An 18,433-nucleotide genomic window follows, 5' to 3' on the forward strand; every position below is an offset into this window, starting at 1 on the left:
AAGGCTCTGCTGGCAGGAGGTCATGGGACACCCAGGTGCCATGGGTTGACCGCTTGGCAGATGTCGTGCACAGGTGCACGGTCACACGGTAGCGCAAACACGCCGGTGTAGTTTTGCCATTCCCCTGGTTACCCGTGTACAGTAGTAGCCGCATTGCCACGTTGGTGACGGATGGGCAATTCGCCTGGGCCCCACGAGATGCTCCCGTTTCCCAGGGCCAGCCTCATGAATTGGCAAACCCCCCAGACGGGGCTAATCGATGCCGAGGAGCGATGCTGGTGTTGAACGATGGGCCTCCCCTCCCCCACCCCGGTAGCTCCTCTGGGTCTTTTGGAGGGGGTGAGGTTGGGGGTGGGGGCTAAAGGGGGGTTGGGGGGCAGAGGTCAAATTTTTTGGCAGATGGGATCGTGATGACCTGGGGAGCTTAGGGGTGGGGAGAAGATGGGCGTAGGTTGTGAGGTAATACGGTGGAAATTGGTGGCCGGGGGATGGGGGGGAGATGGGGGTGCGACTGCACAATGCGGAATGTGGCTCGTGCATGATGATGGCAGCCCAGACGGTCACGTGGTGGGTGGGGGTGTAGGTGGGTGTGTTTTGTAGTGCGTTAAGGCGTCGGATGTAGTTTGTAGAGGTGAATAGGGGGGGGGGGTCATAATGACGGAGACCGGACGTCCCGTTGCTGCCGCCGCTCCCCATCTGGGTAGGGTACCGACAGACCTGGCTGATAGTGACTCACTGACGCACTGCTTTGGCGCTGGGATTGCATGACTGTCCGTGACCTATTGGAGTTGATTTTTGAGACCTGTGTATAATGGTTCAACCCTACTGGTCTCGTCAAGGAGTGTAAACCATCACGCGAACTCCGGTCATCCTTCCAGCAGCTTTTGGCTAGCCATCAAACAAAGACTGCAGCTGCATCACACACTTCTGCGGCCATCTGGAATGCTCTTCCTTCTGATATAAGGAAGCCATTGGAGTTATGCATTTTTTAACATCTCGTTTTGAAAATTGAATTGTTTCTAGTTTGTCCTTCCCCCGCACCTTCAATTTAGCACAGTTGGCTATGTACGGTGCAAAAGAAGTTCAACATCGATTCGTCTAACGATTGAGGCTTGCACTCAAAATGCATAAATCTCGCAATGCACGTAACACATCTGGTAATGTCTAAGTTATATTTAATGCTTTTTAATTAATTTGTTAAAATGTGAAGGGTGCAGCGCGGTGATCGTACTTGGCCAGGTAGTCCTTTTAAACGGGATAGAGTTATCCGCACTTTACCCCACCACATGCGATCTATACAATCGACTCCTGTACATCTGTGAAAGAGCCTTATAGCTCATCAGATTTCTCCAGTAGATAAATGAAGATTGACTGCAGTATTCCAATTTATGTTGACTGCTTACTGAATGGAAGGAACAGGCAGGTGGGAGGGAGTGGGGGCGATCTTAAACTTCCCCGGTTTAACTGCTGTACCGAGAGATGAAATTGAACTGGAAACCTCTGTCTGGATGGGAAGTCCGAGTGGTACTGACCACTCATTACACAATGGCAGCGTCCCACGCAATTGCCATGTGACCATGTGGTGAACACTACTTGCCGAGTATATAAAACACATGGTTTTGATACAATTATTTAAAAAGGCTTGCTGAAGGGACTTCGTACGTTTTGGGTATGTTGACATCTTCTGGGACCGTTTTCTCTGCCACAAGGCGATCCGCTGATGACCACTAGAATATAGCGGTGCCAATCATTACCCAGTGGTTTCGGGGACACTGCAGTAGTTGTGAAACGGACCTCCAACGCGAAGGGGAGCAAATTCCCCCAGTCCTATTTAAATTCAACCTTAAATCATTTTAAGTCTTATTGCACAAACTGCCTGGCAGTCATGTGCCTTTAGGGTCACCCTGACCCGATTCTACCGTTCTCCTATCCTCGGGGCCCCCCAACTACCCCTGCCACCCCTATAATCCAAAACCACGTACAGATTAGACGTTTGACTAGGGATGATTAAGAGTCACAATTTGACCTCCTTATATGAACTGTGAGCACTTGTTTGACGAGGGCTTATTAATGCCCCCTCGACCACAACCTAAAACGCCAACTTTGCAATCCCATACTAATACACTTCGTTCATACCCCTCCCCCCTCATCATCATTAGGGTCTACATAAGTACCAACATCCTTTAGCCATCCCTCATCCATCCTCGTCATCAACACGAGCCCACATCTACCCCCCCCCCTCCACCGGTTACCCTCAACACCAATTCGAATCCCCCCAACACCGTTGAACCTCCGCCATCGCCACTTGCAACATCAACACCATTTCACCAAATCGCACCACCTTCTCCATCACCCCCCCCATTCACACGCATTAACACCTTCCATACCACCCTGGCATTGACAACCATCCTCTTCATCACGCCACTCTTCCACATCACAATCGCGCATCGACACCATTTGCCCCCCCCCCCTTCCGAATCTTCCACCCCGAAAATTAACAAACAGGAAGTTCTGAGTGCGGGTGCGGGCCGGGCGATAACGGAACCCCGCGCATTGTCAGGGCGTGGTGACCGCAGGGCGCGCGGTTTTAACCGACCTTAACAACAAATAATAATAACTTGCATTGCAATTTCACCGCGATTAATAATCCACTGCTGAGAAACTCTGCCGCGACGCATACACTTTTGTTGGCGGGGTGCGATGGCGGAGGGAGTTCTAGAGGGTACAGGGAGTTGGGGGGGGGGAGATGGGATGTGCGGAAAGCGGTGGCGCAGTGGTTGGCACACTACGAACACTGCGACCCCGAGGTTCGATTACCGCTCGTGACCAATAAGTGACGGATAAATATTTGAACCGGTCCTGGGCCTCCCCTAGGTCAACTCGGCCTTGTGTCGATTCACGCTTTTGTTAATTTCCCTTCTTGCTCCCCTTCACTGCTTGCTTCCCGCACCGCCGATTTTTTTTTTAGCACGGTTGTCTACGTACGGTGCGAAAAGTTTCACCATACACTGGAACCAACTCCCTCTGCATACGCACAACAATTATCTTCACTAACCTGCTTCCGTTCCTGCCTTACAAACCATCTCTTCTCCATAGACCATCCTACTGCTATTCCCTGCACCTCCCAGCAACCACCAGACCTACCCCAACCCTTCCTTAACCACTCGCACTTGTTCTGACTGTCACCATAACTGCACCACTTAATAATTCCTCTTCTATCTCAACCACTAATCTTTGTGCAATGTTCCAATCGTAATGTGCCTTGCTATATAAGATGAGCACACCAACGTGTGCCATGCCAAGCTCCCATAGTTGCTCGCCAAACAGTCGCTTAAAAGCCATACAGGTGATGTTTATCATTGTTCATGCTAAAGACACGAATGTACCTGTAAAGTCCCACTGCTGGATCAGGGCCTCTCTCCAAGCCGGCTATGGGTCCTATGGGCTGTTTGACCATACTTTCCTTTATTCTGTAACCAATGCGGGTTCAAAGTGAGGTGGTGCATAGAGATGTGGGAGCACGGTTAACGTCGTGCAATTACGCGTGAAAACACAGCACGGGTTATCTGAAACGAACAGTGCTGCTCATCGAGACGGTTCATGCAAAGGCCACCGTGGGAATTAACCCCCCCCCCCCCCCCCCATTGCCACGTCCACATCCTCTAACGGCCCTCTGCACTCTTTCCCACGGCTTTCCTAATACATTTTGTGGCTATTGTAATTTCACTGCTGTCTCTTATTTTTACTGGACCACCGAGGTGACCCACTATCCGTTTTTTTATTTCTAGCCGAGGGTGAGAGCTGGGTTTGGTAGTCAGCCGTTTATAGTGCAAGGTAAATGCGCAGCCCTGCAATTTCTTGCTTATGTCACCGCTGGCAGAAGGGCCTCCATTCACTATGCCAAGCTCCTAGAAGGTATTGGTCGACTCTTTGTTGACCAGACTAGTGGAACAGGTTAGGGAGGGGGGGAGGGGAGTACCCACACTTAACTACACCATTTAGGACCGGCCAATCCTAACGCTTAAGGTTGTGTTGCCTATTGTATGCCGCTGGATGGACTGACCACGGGAGGGAGGTGGAGTTGAGAACTTGAACCACTTGCTTCACCTGCCGTGCCAGGAGGTGGAATAATCCAACCGGTGACCGCTGGAACGCAAAACCCAGTGATAACTGTTGCAGCACCCTGGCAGTTGTGTTCATCGATCTTGGTGGTGCTGGATTCTTGTTTATTTTAAAACTGCAAGTGAAAAATGCCCCCTTTTTTGAGACTCGTGAAACAGCATGGTCTCCTTTTGCATAGGGCGACCTGGGTCCCGTCAGGTTATTTTTTTAAACGCTGAATAATTTGAAGAGAAATTCAACAAAGCCAGACCTCGAGAGAATTAATGTAAATACAAAGTTTAATAAGGCACTTAAAATATTACATTCTGCATCCGAGACGTAATATAATGTACCAAAAGTCAAACGACCTTAAGAATTGGCAGCGACTAAATCAAGAAGTTGTGGCAGTAAGTTTAATAGTTCTCCATCATTTTGAGTTCTAGTGATAGGGGCACGGACATCGGCTCATGTGAATCTTGTCACTGGATACTCGAGGCCTGTGGTGTGTGTGGGTTGCACGCATTGATGAAGTATTTTACACGCTCTTATTTAACTCCGTCTCTCGTTGTTGTCTTCAAATCTTGTAACTCAATTTTAACCCACTTCCCAATGTGGTATCGACTGCTAACTTGGTGTACTTATGTCATACTGATGACAATACTATATTCCATATAAACAAAATTAAACATTCTTTGTATGTTATGTTTCGGCTTGAGTCTAATTTTCCACGCCCAACTAACGTTGGCTGTAAATCACCACTGCCCCTTACGCTGTGGCAAGCTTTGGGCCCACTTCTTGGAGTCGTGGAGTTCTACCATTACTAGTACGGTACATTTCACTAAAGCATGTTTTAAAATATTACTTTTTACGGAGTGCAGTCGTGTGTTAATGGAGGCAGTGGTGAGGTGGTGGCGGCGTGCTCGGGCGCATTGCGTTACTGACCCGGCCTTTAGTTTTCGTGCTCGTGACCAATAACAGTGACTGCAAATGTTTTGAACAGATTTGTTTTTGGTCTACGCTGCCTTTTTTAATATATAACGGTTACCTGGTGTGTTGTGTAAAACATTAGCGCTGGGGAGACGAAGACCGCTGGACGTGATGATGGCCACCCCCCCCCCCTCTTCGTGTTATTTATTGTTATTCATAGCTGCTCTGTAGCAGCGCTTGCCCCGACAGTCGAGGATGAGTGGGGGAGGTCTTTGTCTACACAATTGGTGTTAATCGTGCCAAGTGTCTCGCAACAAACGAAACGACACCTTACTTTGTAATATAGTAAATAGGTTGTGGTATCGGGTACACTACGATAACCGAACACTGATAACATCAATGGTGGGGGGGAAGATGACTCAACCTAACTTAACTATCCCTTAAATGAATAATCTGGCACAATGTGTAAACCTCAGCACTGGGGTGACAAAGACAATAGGTGTGGCTTTGGATGGGCTCACGGTGAGCCTTATCCTCTTGTGCGCTGTGGCCTTGGTGTGTGTTAGCTAACAGCACTCGCCCCTGTGTGTAATGAGTGTCTGATGTGCATTTGTCATGTGCGCCCACCTCGCAGTGTGCCACTCACTGCTGCGGGGAGCGGTGGCGCGGCAGTTGGCACTCTGCCCTAAACTCGGTGACCCGAATTTTAGTTTTTCCCTGTTTTCACGGCCAACACCAGGTGACGATTATATTATCTGAACCGGTTCTGGGCTTCTCCTAGATCGACTCGGCATAAAATGAGTACCTTGTGTGGTGTGTACGCATTGCCACTGGGGAGAGATGAAGGCAGTCGCCCATCCCCTCGTGTGCGATGCTGGTCTTCATAAGCGTTCGTGAACAGCACTTGCCCCAATAATCCGTTAAGTCTATTGGGGGAGGAATCCTTTTATCTTTGTACTGTATTTGACTGCTGTGCATTCATTGTGGCTGTGGTGGTCTGAGTCATGAGGCGGAGTCAGCAGATTGGTAGCTCGGATGTCTGTCTTGCAAAGTCGAGACGGAAGCATTATGAATGTTATTATATTTTTTTAATGACATGGTGGGATACCAATTTGTAAGTTTGTTGTCGAACTTTTATCTATGTAATTGGGACGAGGATGTGATGGGTGGGATGTCTGTGCAGTTGACTGATATGGCCGTTGGAGTGACCCTAGAGCATTGTTTACCGAGGGGGGGGGGGAAGATGGTGATGAGACTAAGAGCAGTCCTTCAATGTCGTGTAGACTTTTTTTTAAAGGAGAACGAGGAAGGTCAGAGTTGGCATGGTTGCTGAAATGATTGACAATTTCAGAAGTGTGATTTTTTTTTTTGTTGCAAGAATTGCAACACTTGGTAGGAGGAAGGAAGCGATCGTGGGGTGGTGGCCTCGAGGGCAATATCTTATGACCTCTTGACCTTCATCCTAGATTTCCCTGCGAATAATTTTTTGTTGTTGCACGACTTAACAGTGGTGCACGACTTGTAAAAGATGAACATACTCATACATAATTTGCCTTTTAAAAGGAAACAATGAGGTGGCTTTTAAAGCAATGGGCCTTCATCATACATCTATTTGATTCTTTTTTTTCTCCCAGTGTCATCGTGACTTCAACCACTGCCAGTTCTCCTGGCATCAGCTTTAATCTGCCCCATGTGAAGCCTTGTGGGAGAGTACGGAGGCACTCTATTGAACAGCGGGTAAAGGCTTGCCAGCTGATATTTTATTAAAGCGTACACAGCTTTAGACAAATTGCGACCACAGCTATTCCTGTTTTTTTTTAAACCTTCCCAGACTCGCCCCCCCACCTCCTGATGGATCGTCATCGATCCAGATGAAACGAGTGCAAATGCACACACACACACGGACAACTTAATACAGTTAGTGTTATGCGACAATGTTTCTTGTTTTGAAGTAAATCTAAATACGCACAAAAATGCTAACTCTCCAGATTAGTCTAAGATGCTCCGCCGCTAAAACCTTGTGATTGGTGTTAAAGCTCTTCGGGCCTAGTCCCTCCCATCGTATCCTTTCTCCTCCCAAGTTCCTTTTTGTAACCTTGCTCTCAAGTCAATTCCAGCTGTGAATGCTGTTTCTTACTGGCCACGCTGCGTTTTGAGCCAGTGCCTTCAAATTTGTTTACTAAAAGCACGTACAAACCTACTGAATTATTAGACTCGCCCCCAACTTTTAGCTTTTATTATAAAATTCGTAAGTGGTGGGGGTGGTTTGGGATCGTCTTCTAATCTGGAGAAAAGGGTAACTGGCTGGATTTGGATGTAATGCAGGATTTCCTAAGTAGGTACATTGTATTGCTGCAATAAAATGTGGTTAGGACCTGGTAGGTACAGCAAGTGGGTTGTTGATCTATCTGTGTCGCGGCGGAGCTTTGCGAAGTCCCCTTGTATGCACGAGTGGATGTTCTCTCGACCTCCGCTGAATTGCCACTTCCCTAGCCAGAACCACTTAATAATCATTTGATCAAACGTCCCAATGCAGGAACTCTGCTGTGACAGTCGTGCCCAAAATGGTAATTCTTATAATAAACTTTTAACAAGTAAAACAAGTTACCGCAGTACTGAACTATATATTATGCAAATAGTCGTGCGGTATTATCACTCGCTCTCTGTAGTGGCTGTCCCCTCGGGCACGTTCTGTCCTTTGGCTGCTATTCCATGACCAGTCTCGTCCACCGGTCGTCATCACTACTTCGAGCTGCCCAAGACGATGTCTTGTTTGTTCACTATTGTGTTCCTTGGTATCCTTCCCAACATGCCTCCATCTCTCCCATGCTGCTTGGTGCACTTTTAAATTTTAATTTTAAGTGCCATGCTATTTTTGTCGTCAGATCCATCTCTCGTCACCTGTGGGTAATATGCGCCGATTGAAAACTTTTATGGGCACGGCGGTGAACCACTTTCCGTTAATACTCGTTGACCATCAAATCTTTGCCATGTGCACCTGTTTTGATTCTGTACTTTAATTTCCTTTTTTGATCAATAGGGAAGTTCATGGTTGACACACTTCTTCTCTAAGAATATTTTGGTGTCTTTCCCCTACCCCTCTCCTATTTGGACCCCACCCCTTTTCGGGCTCCACCCAGACAGGCTCCGGTTTGTTTTTCGGGCTTCTGTTTTAAGAGTGGTGCCACTTTTTACTTTCCCGTGACACTTGGCAACTCCTGGGCTCGAACAAGTTGATCTCTGTTGGGTGTGGGGTAGTGGTGCAGGGAGGAGGGGTGGTGCCTTTGCAGCAGATGGTGATGAACGCGAGGGTTGGCGCTAACCCGACTACCCGGGTTCAATTCGTGCTCTCGGCCAACACCAGTGACGAATATCTGAACTGGTTCTGGGCCTCCCCAAGGTCGGCTCTCCCTCATGAGTACTTGGTGCAGTGTGTAAACATTTTCACGCGGGAGACGATGGCGGCCGGGCATGGTGCTGACCACTGACTCGTGTGTCTCGTAGAGTACTTGTATAATTGTACGTTGTAGGTACTTTTTTTTTTTACCAGGTAGGGGCCCACGGAGCTATATAGTTTTCAGAAGTGACCTGGCAATAAATTAAAGCCCCTTAAAGTGTCTTGTGTGGAAATGTATAGCAGCAGAGTACGCTACACGTTTCTACATATGGAGAGAGAAACCGGAGGACCTTGAGAAAAATCCATGGTGAACATGCAGACTCCAAATTATACAGGCCTCGGGGTCAGAATCGAATCCACGACTTCCTGTATTCCAGGCGAGATGGTTAACATCTCGCCACCACAGTGCCCTTAATCCTAATAAGAGCTCTATATATACTGTGCTTGTTACCAAAGTCGCCCAAATGACACGCAAGCCTTTTGCACGAATACCATATTCGCCCTGTATAATATCTTGCTTGTAGCATGGGTATTGTCTTCACCTGAAACGAAAACTAATGCTGTGTGGTATATTATACTGGTCACCCTTACCGTACTGTATATAAATACTATTGTAATAGCACCCTTAATCTCTGAGACGACTGACCGTGTTTCACCGTAGCACGTGTGCACCTGCAGCCACGTGTGCCGTGCACTGTAGCTGCGGGCGAAGGACTTGGCACTCATGGAAAAGATTCCCTTTAAAAACGTCTGGTCGATCGTATTGCGGTTTGCAAGTTTCTTCTTTGTATGTAAACAACCGGAGGTATAGGCAATAAGGGCGCGGTCATGCCTCGTGTCTTTTTTGACAGTTTACGTTGGTGGCAAAAATACGAAGAGTTAATTAAGAGTTGTGTGTTTTTTACCGGTATCCTTTTTAATATCCTCACTGGGTACCACCGTGGCCAGAGGTGCCTCGTTTTCAACCAGATTTTCTCCAGACTCGCCCCATCATCAGTATCCCCCTTCTAGGGTCGATAAAAATGAATTCCACTTCATTATTTGCAACTGTTGTGACCTAGCAGGCTTGGTTCACCCAACCCACAGTTGGATGAACTGGTGCTCGCCATAGGAATATGGATTTTCCACCGGTGACTCGAGGCTGAATGGAGGTTATCTGGACATAGACAGCAACAGGCAGTGGGGGGGGGGGGTGATCTCCCATCATGGGAACTTTGTTTACGATTTGCATGTTTTTTTTTAAAAAGGGGACTGGTGCGGTGGTTGACCCTGCATTATGAATCTGACCTCAGTTTTCCACCGTCGGTGTTGTCACCCCCTGAAGGACGTTGGTATTACCCAATATGATTCCCAGCCACGGCTAACATTGTTGGCGAACGATATTTGAACCGGTTATGGGGTTCTAGCCACACTGGCCAGTGTGGTTTAAAGTACGGTCCAAACAACCCCTCGACCAGTGCAGCGTGGAAGGCCATCCACCAGTAGTAGATCGACCGAAATGGCTGTAAGTAATTGTGGTGTTAAGGGATGAAAACCACATGGTGATGAATAATGACGGTGGCGGCCAAGGAATGGAACACGCCAGAGTACATCGACCGATGAGATGGAGTTAGAAAATTTGCACTGTTAAAGTTCTATAGGGGTGAATTATTACATTGCATAATCGCGATATGGCAGCTGCTTAGTGGCCTTTCATCCGGCAGTCGTTTGCTCAAGGCTGACTATCTGTTATTGGCACTGGGGGAGGGGAAGCAAGATTTTTTAGTGGTGACTGGGGGGGGTGACTTGTGGAGAGTTTGCAAGTGCCTGTTGCCACCCCAGGCATGCGGCACAGGTAAGAACCTGTCCCATGATTATGCCCCCCCCTTCTCCCCCTGGGCGATTTCATTAAAGACTGCTGTGTTAACGTCTCGTTGAGTGAAGTTTGTGCTATAAAGGGGGAATAACGGGGGCCAGGTGAAGCAATTATTTTTATTGACTTGTATTATAACAAAAATGTATATTCCGTACTCTCAACAAACCAGCTTTGGATGCTGATGTTAGTGGAGCTGGTAGTGACGCTAATGACGATTCATGTGCAGGAGTGAGATGGATAGAAGCGGCACTAGAGCAGTGTGGGATGGCGACTGGTGTGGGGAGGTCTTCATCCAACGGTGGATACAGTGGGTCGTGATGAGGCTTTTTTCGACGCTTCTACTCGATTCCTGTGTCGTGGTCAAATCTTGTAATCAAAATTTCGTCTACTTCCTGTTGTCCAATCAATTCTACATTTTGCACACCTACTCAGATCCGGTGACAATGCACGCCTCTATCAAAATCGGCATCAATTAATCAATTCGCTACTTTAAAGCAATGAACATTTTGTATGGACGCCTTATTATTTATATATATATTTGTGTAGATAAAAAACGCCGGTCTCTAAACTCTCGAATCGCCTGCTCCGTGTGAACTAGTTACGTAACTAATCAATGAATTCATCGTTGACGTACTTCTCGACCGTGAGTTAAACGAAGTTGTTAATAAATCCATTGTTTAAAAAAAAAAACTTTTTTAAAGTTTTTATTTTGGGTGCGGTCACTAATCTTATAAAGAGACCCGGGGGCATTTTGTAGACTCTTGGAGCATTAGTTACATTCACTGAATACAGGGTGGGGGAGGTGGCAGTAGGGTGGGACGGGGTGATTGGGTGGCTGGATACTGACAGAAGGCGAGAAATGTTGGTTAGTATGGAGACAGAGGAGGTGGAAACCTGGCGGGGGGGGGGGGGGGTTGGGGAATGGGAGTGGTTCAGTTGCCATCGCTCAGCACCTCCCTATGGGTTAGGGGTGACTGGTACTTGAGGCACGCTCGGCCACCTGAAACTTTACCTGCACCACTACAGGGGTGTGCGAGTTGTTGGTGCAGGTGTGTCAAGAGTTTTTACACGCATTTCTTAGCGACGTCGAGGCTGAAATATCAATGGACTGGTTTCCCCGGCTTTTAATAATCAATGCGCAATACAGTAGTTAACCCAGTACCAGGTAAGAAGGGGAAGTGTTTTGATTCTTCAGGGGTGTGGCAATTCTTGACCACACACGGTTAGTTACCAGTGTAACCTGAGATTACCTGTATCTATACACGTTATGGACGGGTAACTCTTATCACCTGTATCCACAAGCCAGGTAACTGCTCTATTGGTAATGGGGGCCGGGGGGGGGGAGATATCTGCTTGCGCTGGGTGGAAAGAGCCCCTGTTGCTCGTCCTTTTCGCTTCTTTCCATGAGGAATGTGGAGGCCACTCCCTAATCGCTCCCCTGACCCCCAGCCCTGTGCCTGTGCTAAATTCAACACAGGTGTGGAGCGCATGTCTCTGTGTTGGGTGTGTGGTGGTGTTTTTATGTTTGTGTTTGTTGGGGCGGGGGCGTTATCGCAGTGGCTTGCGCACTACTAGGACATCAAGCAGTGTAAAATTCTCACTTGCGACCAATAACGGTGGCGGATATTTTAACCGATGATACTCCCCTAGGTCGGCTCTGCCTTTTAATAATTACTTGTTGGGGTTGTGGACCTCCCAGAATAAGGGGGAAGACGAAGCGGCAGTAAAGCGTGGCACTGACCACCCGACCCCCGTGTTGTGCTGACATTAATAGTTGCTCTCTAATTGCAGTTTTGGTAAAGGTAATGTGGGGGGGAGCTTTGTCTTGTGTCCATTGTGCCTCATCTGTGCAGGTCGTGACAATGTGGCTGTGTGTGTGATGTGTACTCGTGTGTGTTTGTTGCATTTGGAGTGCTGTACGGGTGGGGCGTGGTGCGTTGCGACTCGAGGGAGAGACTGGGGTGTGGATGCAGTGGTTGGCCATCTGTGCTACAAACCCAGCGGGTTAAATTCCCGCTCGTGGATAACATCGGTAACAAATGTCTGACCCCGGTCCCGGGCATTCTCCGCTGGAGAGACAAAGGGGGCCGAGTGTGGTCAATCCTGGCCATGCCCCACCTAAACTCCTGCAACCGTGCGGGCCTTTAACAGGTGTTTTTTTTTAACAGCACTTGCCCTAGCAGTCAAAGTGTGTGTGCATCTGTGCTTTACACTGGTTGTGTTTCCGATGTGCACTCGTGTTTGTGTACATCCGCATTGTGTCACTATGGGAACGTGTGTGTGTGTACGTGTTGCTGGTGTGCCAATGTCAACATGTGCTTTGTACAAGTGTGCTTATGCTGGTGTGAGGAATGTGCTAGTTTGCAGACTTGTATCTGTGTGGGTGTTCTGATGGCAGGATACACCAGAACTGGGGGTGGTAGGGGGGGACGTAAGGACATTTGGACAAATGGTGTCCAAAGCAATCCCACCACCCCCCCTTGCGTTCAATGCTCACCTTTTAAATTGGTGCTCGCTTACCGCACATAGACCATCAGGTCTGTAGGCTACACAGGCACTCTGTCCTTGTCTTTGTGACTAACTTCTATACAGGGAGTGTAAGTGCAGTAGTTGGTGCACTGCGACATAAAACCCAGGATCCACATTCGTTTCCTGCTCGTGACCAAAAAGTGGCGAATATCCAAACCGATCTTGTGCCTCGCCTCGGTTGATATGGCCTTAAAGGAGTACCTGTTGCGGTGTTTAAACTTCGGTACTGGGGAGACGATGGCCGGGCATGCGCTGTTCTGGCCTTTAAGTACTTTACGTACCCAAACACCCTATTCAAGCCTAATACAGGGGATCTTAGACATATTACACAGACAATGTACATGTGTACAAATTCTTGGTAGGGGAAACGATTTGCCCTTTGGAGAAATGTTTATCTGGCTGTGACACTGATAGATCCACACTACAATCCTGATAAGCCAGGTTAAATTCCTGGTCTTTGCACTGGTGGGATGATGGGCCTCCTGAACCTCGTCTGTTACTCCCCTAGGTCAACCAGCCCTAAAATTGAAGAGTCGGGTCACTGAACTTTTTGTAAAAGAATGTGTAGGATGCCGTGGTTAGCGCACTGCACGATGAAGCTGGTCACCCGCTTCAACCTCTGCCCGTGCCTTCCGTAACCCTTTCCCGTTCTGAGAAGTCTGCAAGTTGCAGGGTGGGGTCCCGTTCGCTGCTGAATCTCGGAATGCGAAAGCGGATCTGTTAATTCTACGTAGAGGCATAGCGCTGTTTTTAAAGACCGTGTACTCTCCGCAGAACAGTAGCGACACGGCTGCGCACAATGGTAACTGGTGTCAAACTGTGCCACGCTCTCACACGTGGCAATGTGGGAACCTAGGTGCATCTTTAGGTCAGAAGTGGTTTTTTTTATTAGTCCTTTAGATTCCGTTATAATGAGGGATTCAGAACTGTCATTGGAATGTGAAAGGGGGTTAACAGGCACTTGCTAAAATCACTTTCCCCAACATTCGGCAGGGATACATATCTGTTTCTGTGGTGCATTATGGGCAAAAGACTATATATACATATAACGTATTCTTCGGCCTATTGGATTTCCATACTAATATCCGTTGGCTATGTGGTGTGTCAAATTCTTGTTCTACATCTGTACCTCACTCCCCCTCGGCCTTTTCATAGGCGCTTGCTCACAGCACGTTTTGTCTTTGCCATTTTTGTTTTACATTCCATGTCGGTCTGGCTCATGCTCGGCCCTGTCTCCCTCGTCCCTGTGCCAGCGGTGAAACGGTGGCCGTGAGTTTCCGGATACCGCGATCCGGAGGACGGGCGTGGTCGGACACGTCCGTGCGGTGCAACCAGACGCTACCTGCTGACTTAGAACTCCTCGGCTGTGTCACCTCCTTGCTCGTCTGCCTGTGCCATTCTTCCTGTGTCTACCTGTCCTGCTTGCGTCTCTGCTTGTTGGTTGGTCTGTCTGCCTTGCAGTGTGTGTGCACACATCTGGCTGTAATGATTGTGTGTTTGCCTACCTGACTGTGTATTTGCATTGCCAGCCATCTGCCTGGCACGTACCATCAGTCGAACGGTGTATCTGAATCGTGCCTGCCTGCTTTACCCATCTGCCCACATTCATATGCCACCGTCCACGGCTTGCTAGTTTTTACCTAAAATACTACAAAAAACTGTTTTTCACCAAGGTACAAAACCCTCATGCATGGTCTGCTTGACTACGTGCTTACCTGTCCATCCGTCTCCCAACTCGTCCGCCCATTCGTCCCCCGTGCGTGTTTGAGCCGTGAGGTGGGCGTGTGTCGCTGAGATGCATGCCCATATTGGGTGATGTTCTCCTGGGAGGGTTCAGGGTGTGGTGCGCGGGGGAGAGACGAGGTGTGTGTGTAGTGGGGAGTAGGGATGTACAAATGTGTGTGTGCGTAACGGCTAGTTGGGGCGCATTAACGCCCGCACATTCCCGCTATGCGGTCCCCTCCCTCCCTACTTTATAGTATTGTTGTGGCTGGGATTTATTACAATTTTCATGTGGCCTTGAAGGTGATGTCATCTTCACGCGAGGAAATTTGTGGTTCCTACAATAAGTCTTGAAAGTAAATTAAATGGGTCTTTAAACCAGTCATTGTCCTACAATGATGATTGATGGTTTAAGCTGCTGATGCTATCTGGTGGTGGTTGTGCACTGGTGATGGATGAATGATGTGCTGGTCCCAATGGTAATTATGGAGGGGGATACCCTTGGATGGTGGTGATGCTGTTGCGGCATACTGGTGGTTGCTGCCAATTTTTATTTATTTATGGTGATTCTCATATGTATAAAGTTGATGTTGCTGATTTGCTGCTGGTAATGGTGAGGGGGGGATGCAACCAGACGACACGCATTCTCGACCCTGGTCTCTTAATGCACGTTGCATCACAAGATGGATCTCTGTAACATTATTGCATGGTGCAAGCCGTGCCGGCGTGACCCATTTTTGAAGGGGAATCCTTTGCGAGGTAGAATTGGTAGCCATTAGCACAGAAGCCTTCACCGGCTTCTGAGCCTTGCTCTTCCAGCAGTAGATAATATGAATCTTGACGATTGGGACACATCTGGCAGTGGATAAGCTATGGCTGCTGTCATATGACCGTGGCGATAACGATTTGGTGATGGACTACATGACTCGTGGTTGTGATGCTCCTGAATTTTATTTTATTTCACCTTCATTTAACCAGGTAAAAAAACCCTTGGTTTTAAACCTCTTGTAAGGGGAACCTGGCAAGAAGTCGGCAAAAAGAAATTGCCACACAATACCAAATAGTACAATCTAAAACATAATGAATAAATGGTGATCATGAGATCAATGTTGTTGAATTATTGATGATGAAGACCATGACCAATCATTCAAATGATGCTGCTGCTGCTGATGGCAGCAATGACCATAACCCCATAATGATGCTATGATAGTCGTGTTTTTAATTCACAACGCTCTTCACCACTTCACCTCATTTTCACAGACAGCCAGGCCATCGTGGATGGGAACCTGAAGCTGATCCTGGGCATGGTGTGGACTCTGATTCTGCACTACTCCATCTCCATGCCCATGTGGGAGGGCGAGGAGGACGAAGAGGAGGCCAAGAAGCAGACGCCCAAGCAGCGTCTGCTGGGCTGGATCCAGAACAAGCTGCCCGACATGCCCGTCGGCAACTTCAGCAAGGACTGGCAGAACGGGCGCGCGCTCGGGGCGCTCGTCGACAGCTGTGCGCCCGGTGGGTGTCTCGCGTGTACTCGGTGGGGGAGGAGGGGGACAGCTGGGGTAGAGCTGGGTGGGTACAGAGCGTCTTGCGGGAAGGCGGAGAGCTTGGGGGGTAGAGAGGATTGCACAGGCGGGAGAGCTAGAAATTGGAAGACAAGTGGGTCGATTTTAAGTGAGTTTTGTTAGTAGTTGACATTCGGGCTGAAACCTGCTTGGCTTGGGATACATTCCTGGTAATTTGGTCATGGATCACCAAGGGAGGAGAGCTGTTAGAGGCCATGAGTTTCATTGAGAGGCAGAAGGGTGGTGGGTGAGGTGTGTCTCGGAGAGCGCTTTCTACTCTCTGGGCGATGCAGGAAGGGGGATCAGGGGCATGAGTCACTGGGGTGGGGGTTGTCGCTGTTGCTTCTGTCATGTCGCCAAACCCCCGTGCTTCCTGCTGTCGCTTCCATGACGATGGGGAATTTGCGCAAAAAAAATCTGCAGTGAATGCGAATTCCAGCTAGGTCGAGGAACGGGACAGCTTAAGGAGATGCCAGACAGTTCATTACAAAAACAAAGGACTTAAAAAAAAACATGTCGTTGCGGAACGAAACTGGGAGACTCTCTGTATGAATTAATGATTGATCAATTGACGCGAAGCAAAACTTTGGTAAAAGAACTGTAATGGTTTCAAATGCTAACGTGATTGAACTGATACATCCACATTTTTTTTTGCAAATTTGAAAAGGTAAAAATAAAGTCACTGTTGGTTTTTGCAGTTGTCCTGTGCAGCCCTCCGATGTGCTTTCGCGTTGCACCGCATGTTTTTTCGGCACGTGTCGGTTCTGTTCCGTGTGCTGTCGTGCAGAGGAACTTTGGACGTCGTGGTAAAAACCGGAAAAAATGTCGGCACGAAATGGTTTCCAAAGTGGGGAAAAGGCCACTTTCGCTGCTACTGCTCGCCACTTCCCTGCTCGCCACAGGAGCAATTTTGTGTCGTGGGTGACCGCTAAGGTGACCTTGTGGTTACCTCCCGAGGGTCCATATCATAGCTGGACCGAGAGGCCTACCTGATTCTTACCCTCCACGTCAGTGGTTTTTAACCTGGGGTGCATGTACCCCTGGGGGTGTGAGATGGCCTTTCTGAGAACCAAAGGGGGTGCATGCTGGAGTAAAGGTTAAGAAACTACTGGTACACGTTAGACTGGGGATGAGTCGGCTTCTAAAAAATTATTCTGCAAACGTATAACAAGTGACATTACATTTGCAGTTAAAGGTGCAGAATTGGCGATGTATGACGGCTTACTGTGGCGACAATCCTAAAATACCATTTAAGCATCTAAAATTTAGTAACGTGGCCTGCTTATTCGAATTTTTTTTTCGTGTTTTATGTAGTATCCCTCCCCTAACACTAGCATTCACACACTAAGGACAGAGGCGGAGAGCTGGCACAGCGGCTCTTGCGTTTGTGCTATAAACCCAATGCGTCTGGGTTTGATTCCCAGCCACAGCTAACATCAGTGGAGCGTGGACTGGTTGTGAACGAGCCCCCCCCCCCCTTCACCAACCGGCACTGACCAGCATGGTGAAGTAGTGTCAAACGACCCCTATGAATGACGCAGCATAGAGAGCCCTTATTCCAGCAGTAGATTGACCGAAAGCTGCAATATATGGGGACACGCCCATGAACGTACGTGTCGACAGACATACAGACACAGGCACGCACCATCACTCGATCCCCCTGTTTAGCCTTGAGCTGTTGGGTAAAATTCTGTATGCAAGCCCTAACACACCCACGCGCATGCTTACACACACAGAATCCCTAGTTTATAATAATTCACAGCCTTTGGCAACCCACTGCTGACTGAAGGCCTCTCAGCTTTGATTGTGGGCATTGTTTGACCATACTACACAATGCTGGTTGGCGTGGCAAAAACTGCTTAATATAATTTGCTACTCATGGCCTGGGCTGAGACTCAACTGCTTGCCGGGTTCGCTAACCACCACTCCACAAGTTTTGTTAGTGAGCGATGCGGTAGAGCCTCTGGTCTCCACTGCGTGATACAATCATAGGATAGGTTTACCTATTTATTTTAGTTGGTTCTCCATATCGTCGAGATATATACCGCAATTTCCTTTTTTTTTCTACGCCGTTATCTCCCATCGTCCTTTCGCTATATCGTCGGCGCTCACACCCCGAAGCGGGGGGGGGGGGGTTCGACAGTGACGGGGTGCGATCGTAGCACAGCCATGGCCCATGCCGCCCGGTTTGTGCAGATTACATTGTGCCAACGTGGAGGTGCTTGCATGCGCGGTTATAATACGGCGTGCGCATGCGTCCATTGTGTCGGTGTGATAACGGTATTTGTTATCCCTATGTTTGTGTAATATGGGAGTCATTGTCGAAGTGCAGATTGGATG

General features: G+C 48.4%; 1 protein-coding gene across 1 annotated transcript in view; it reads left to right on the plus strand.

Moving 5' to 3' along the window:
* The window catches only part of LOC116947559 (filamin-C-like), a 70,129-nt gene that overhangs the window by 14,712 nt on the left and 36,984 nt on the right, over positions 1-18,433 (plus strand). Inside the window, exon 2 of the mRNA XM_032963438.2 lies at positions 15,792-16,043. Within this exon, the coding sequence (XP_032819329.1) occupies positions 15,792-16,043 (252 nt within the window). The remainder of the gene's footprint in view (positions 1-15,791; positions 16,044-18,433) is intronic.

This window comes from Petromyzon marinus, chromosome 30, assembly GCF_048934315.1.
Source record: "Petromyzon marinus isolate PM22_M1 ecotype Great Lakes invasive population chromosome 30, UKy_Petmar_22M1.pri1.0, whole genome shotgun sequence".
Taxonomy (NCBI): Eukaryota; Metazoa; Chordata; class Hyperoartia; order Petromyzontiformes; family Petromyzontidae; genus Petromyzon; species Petromyzon marinus.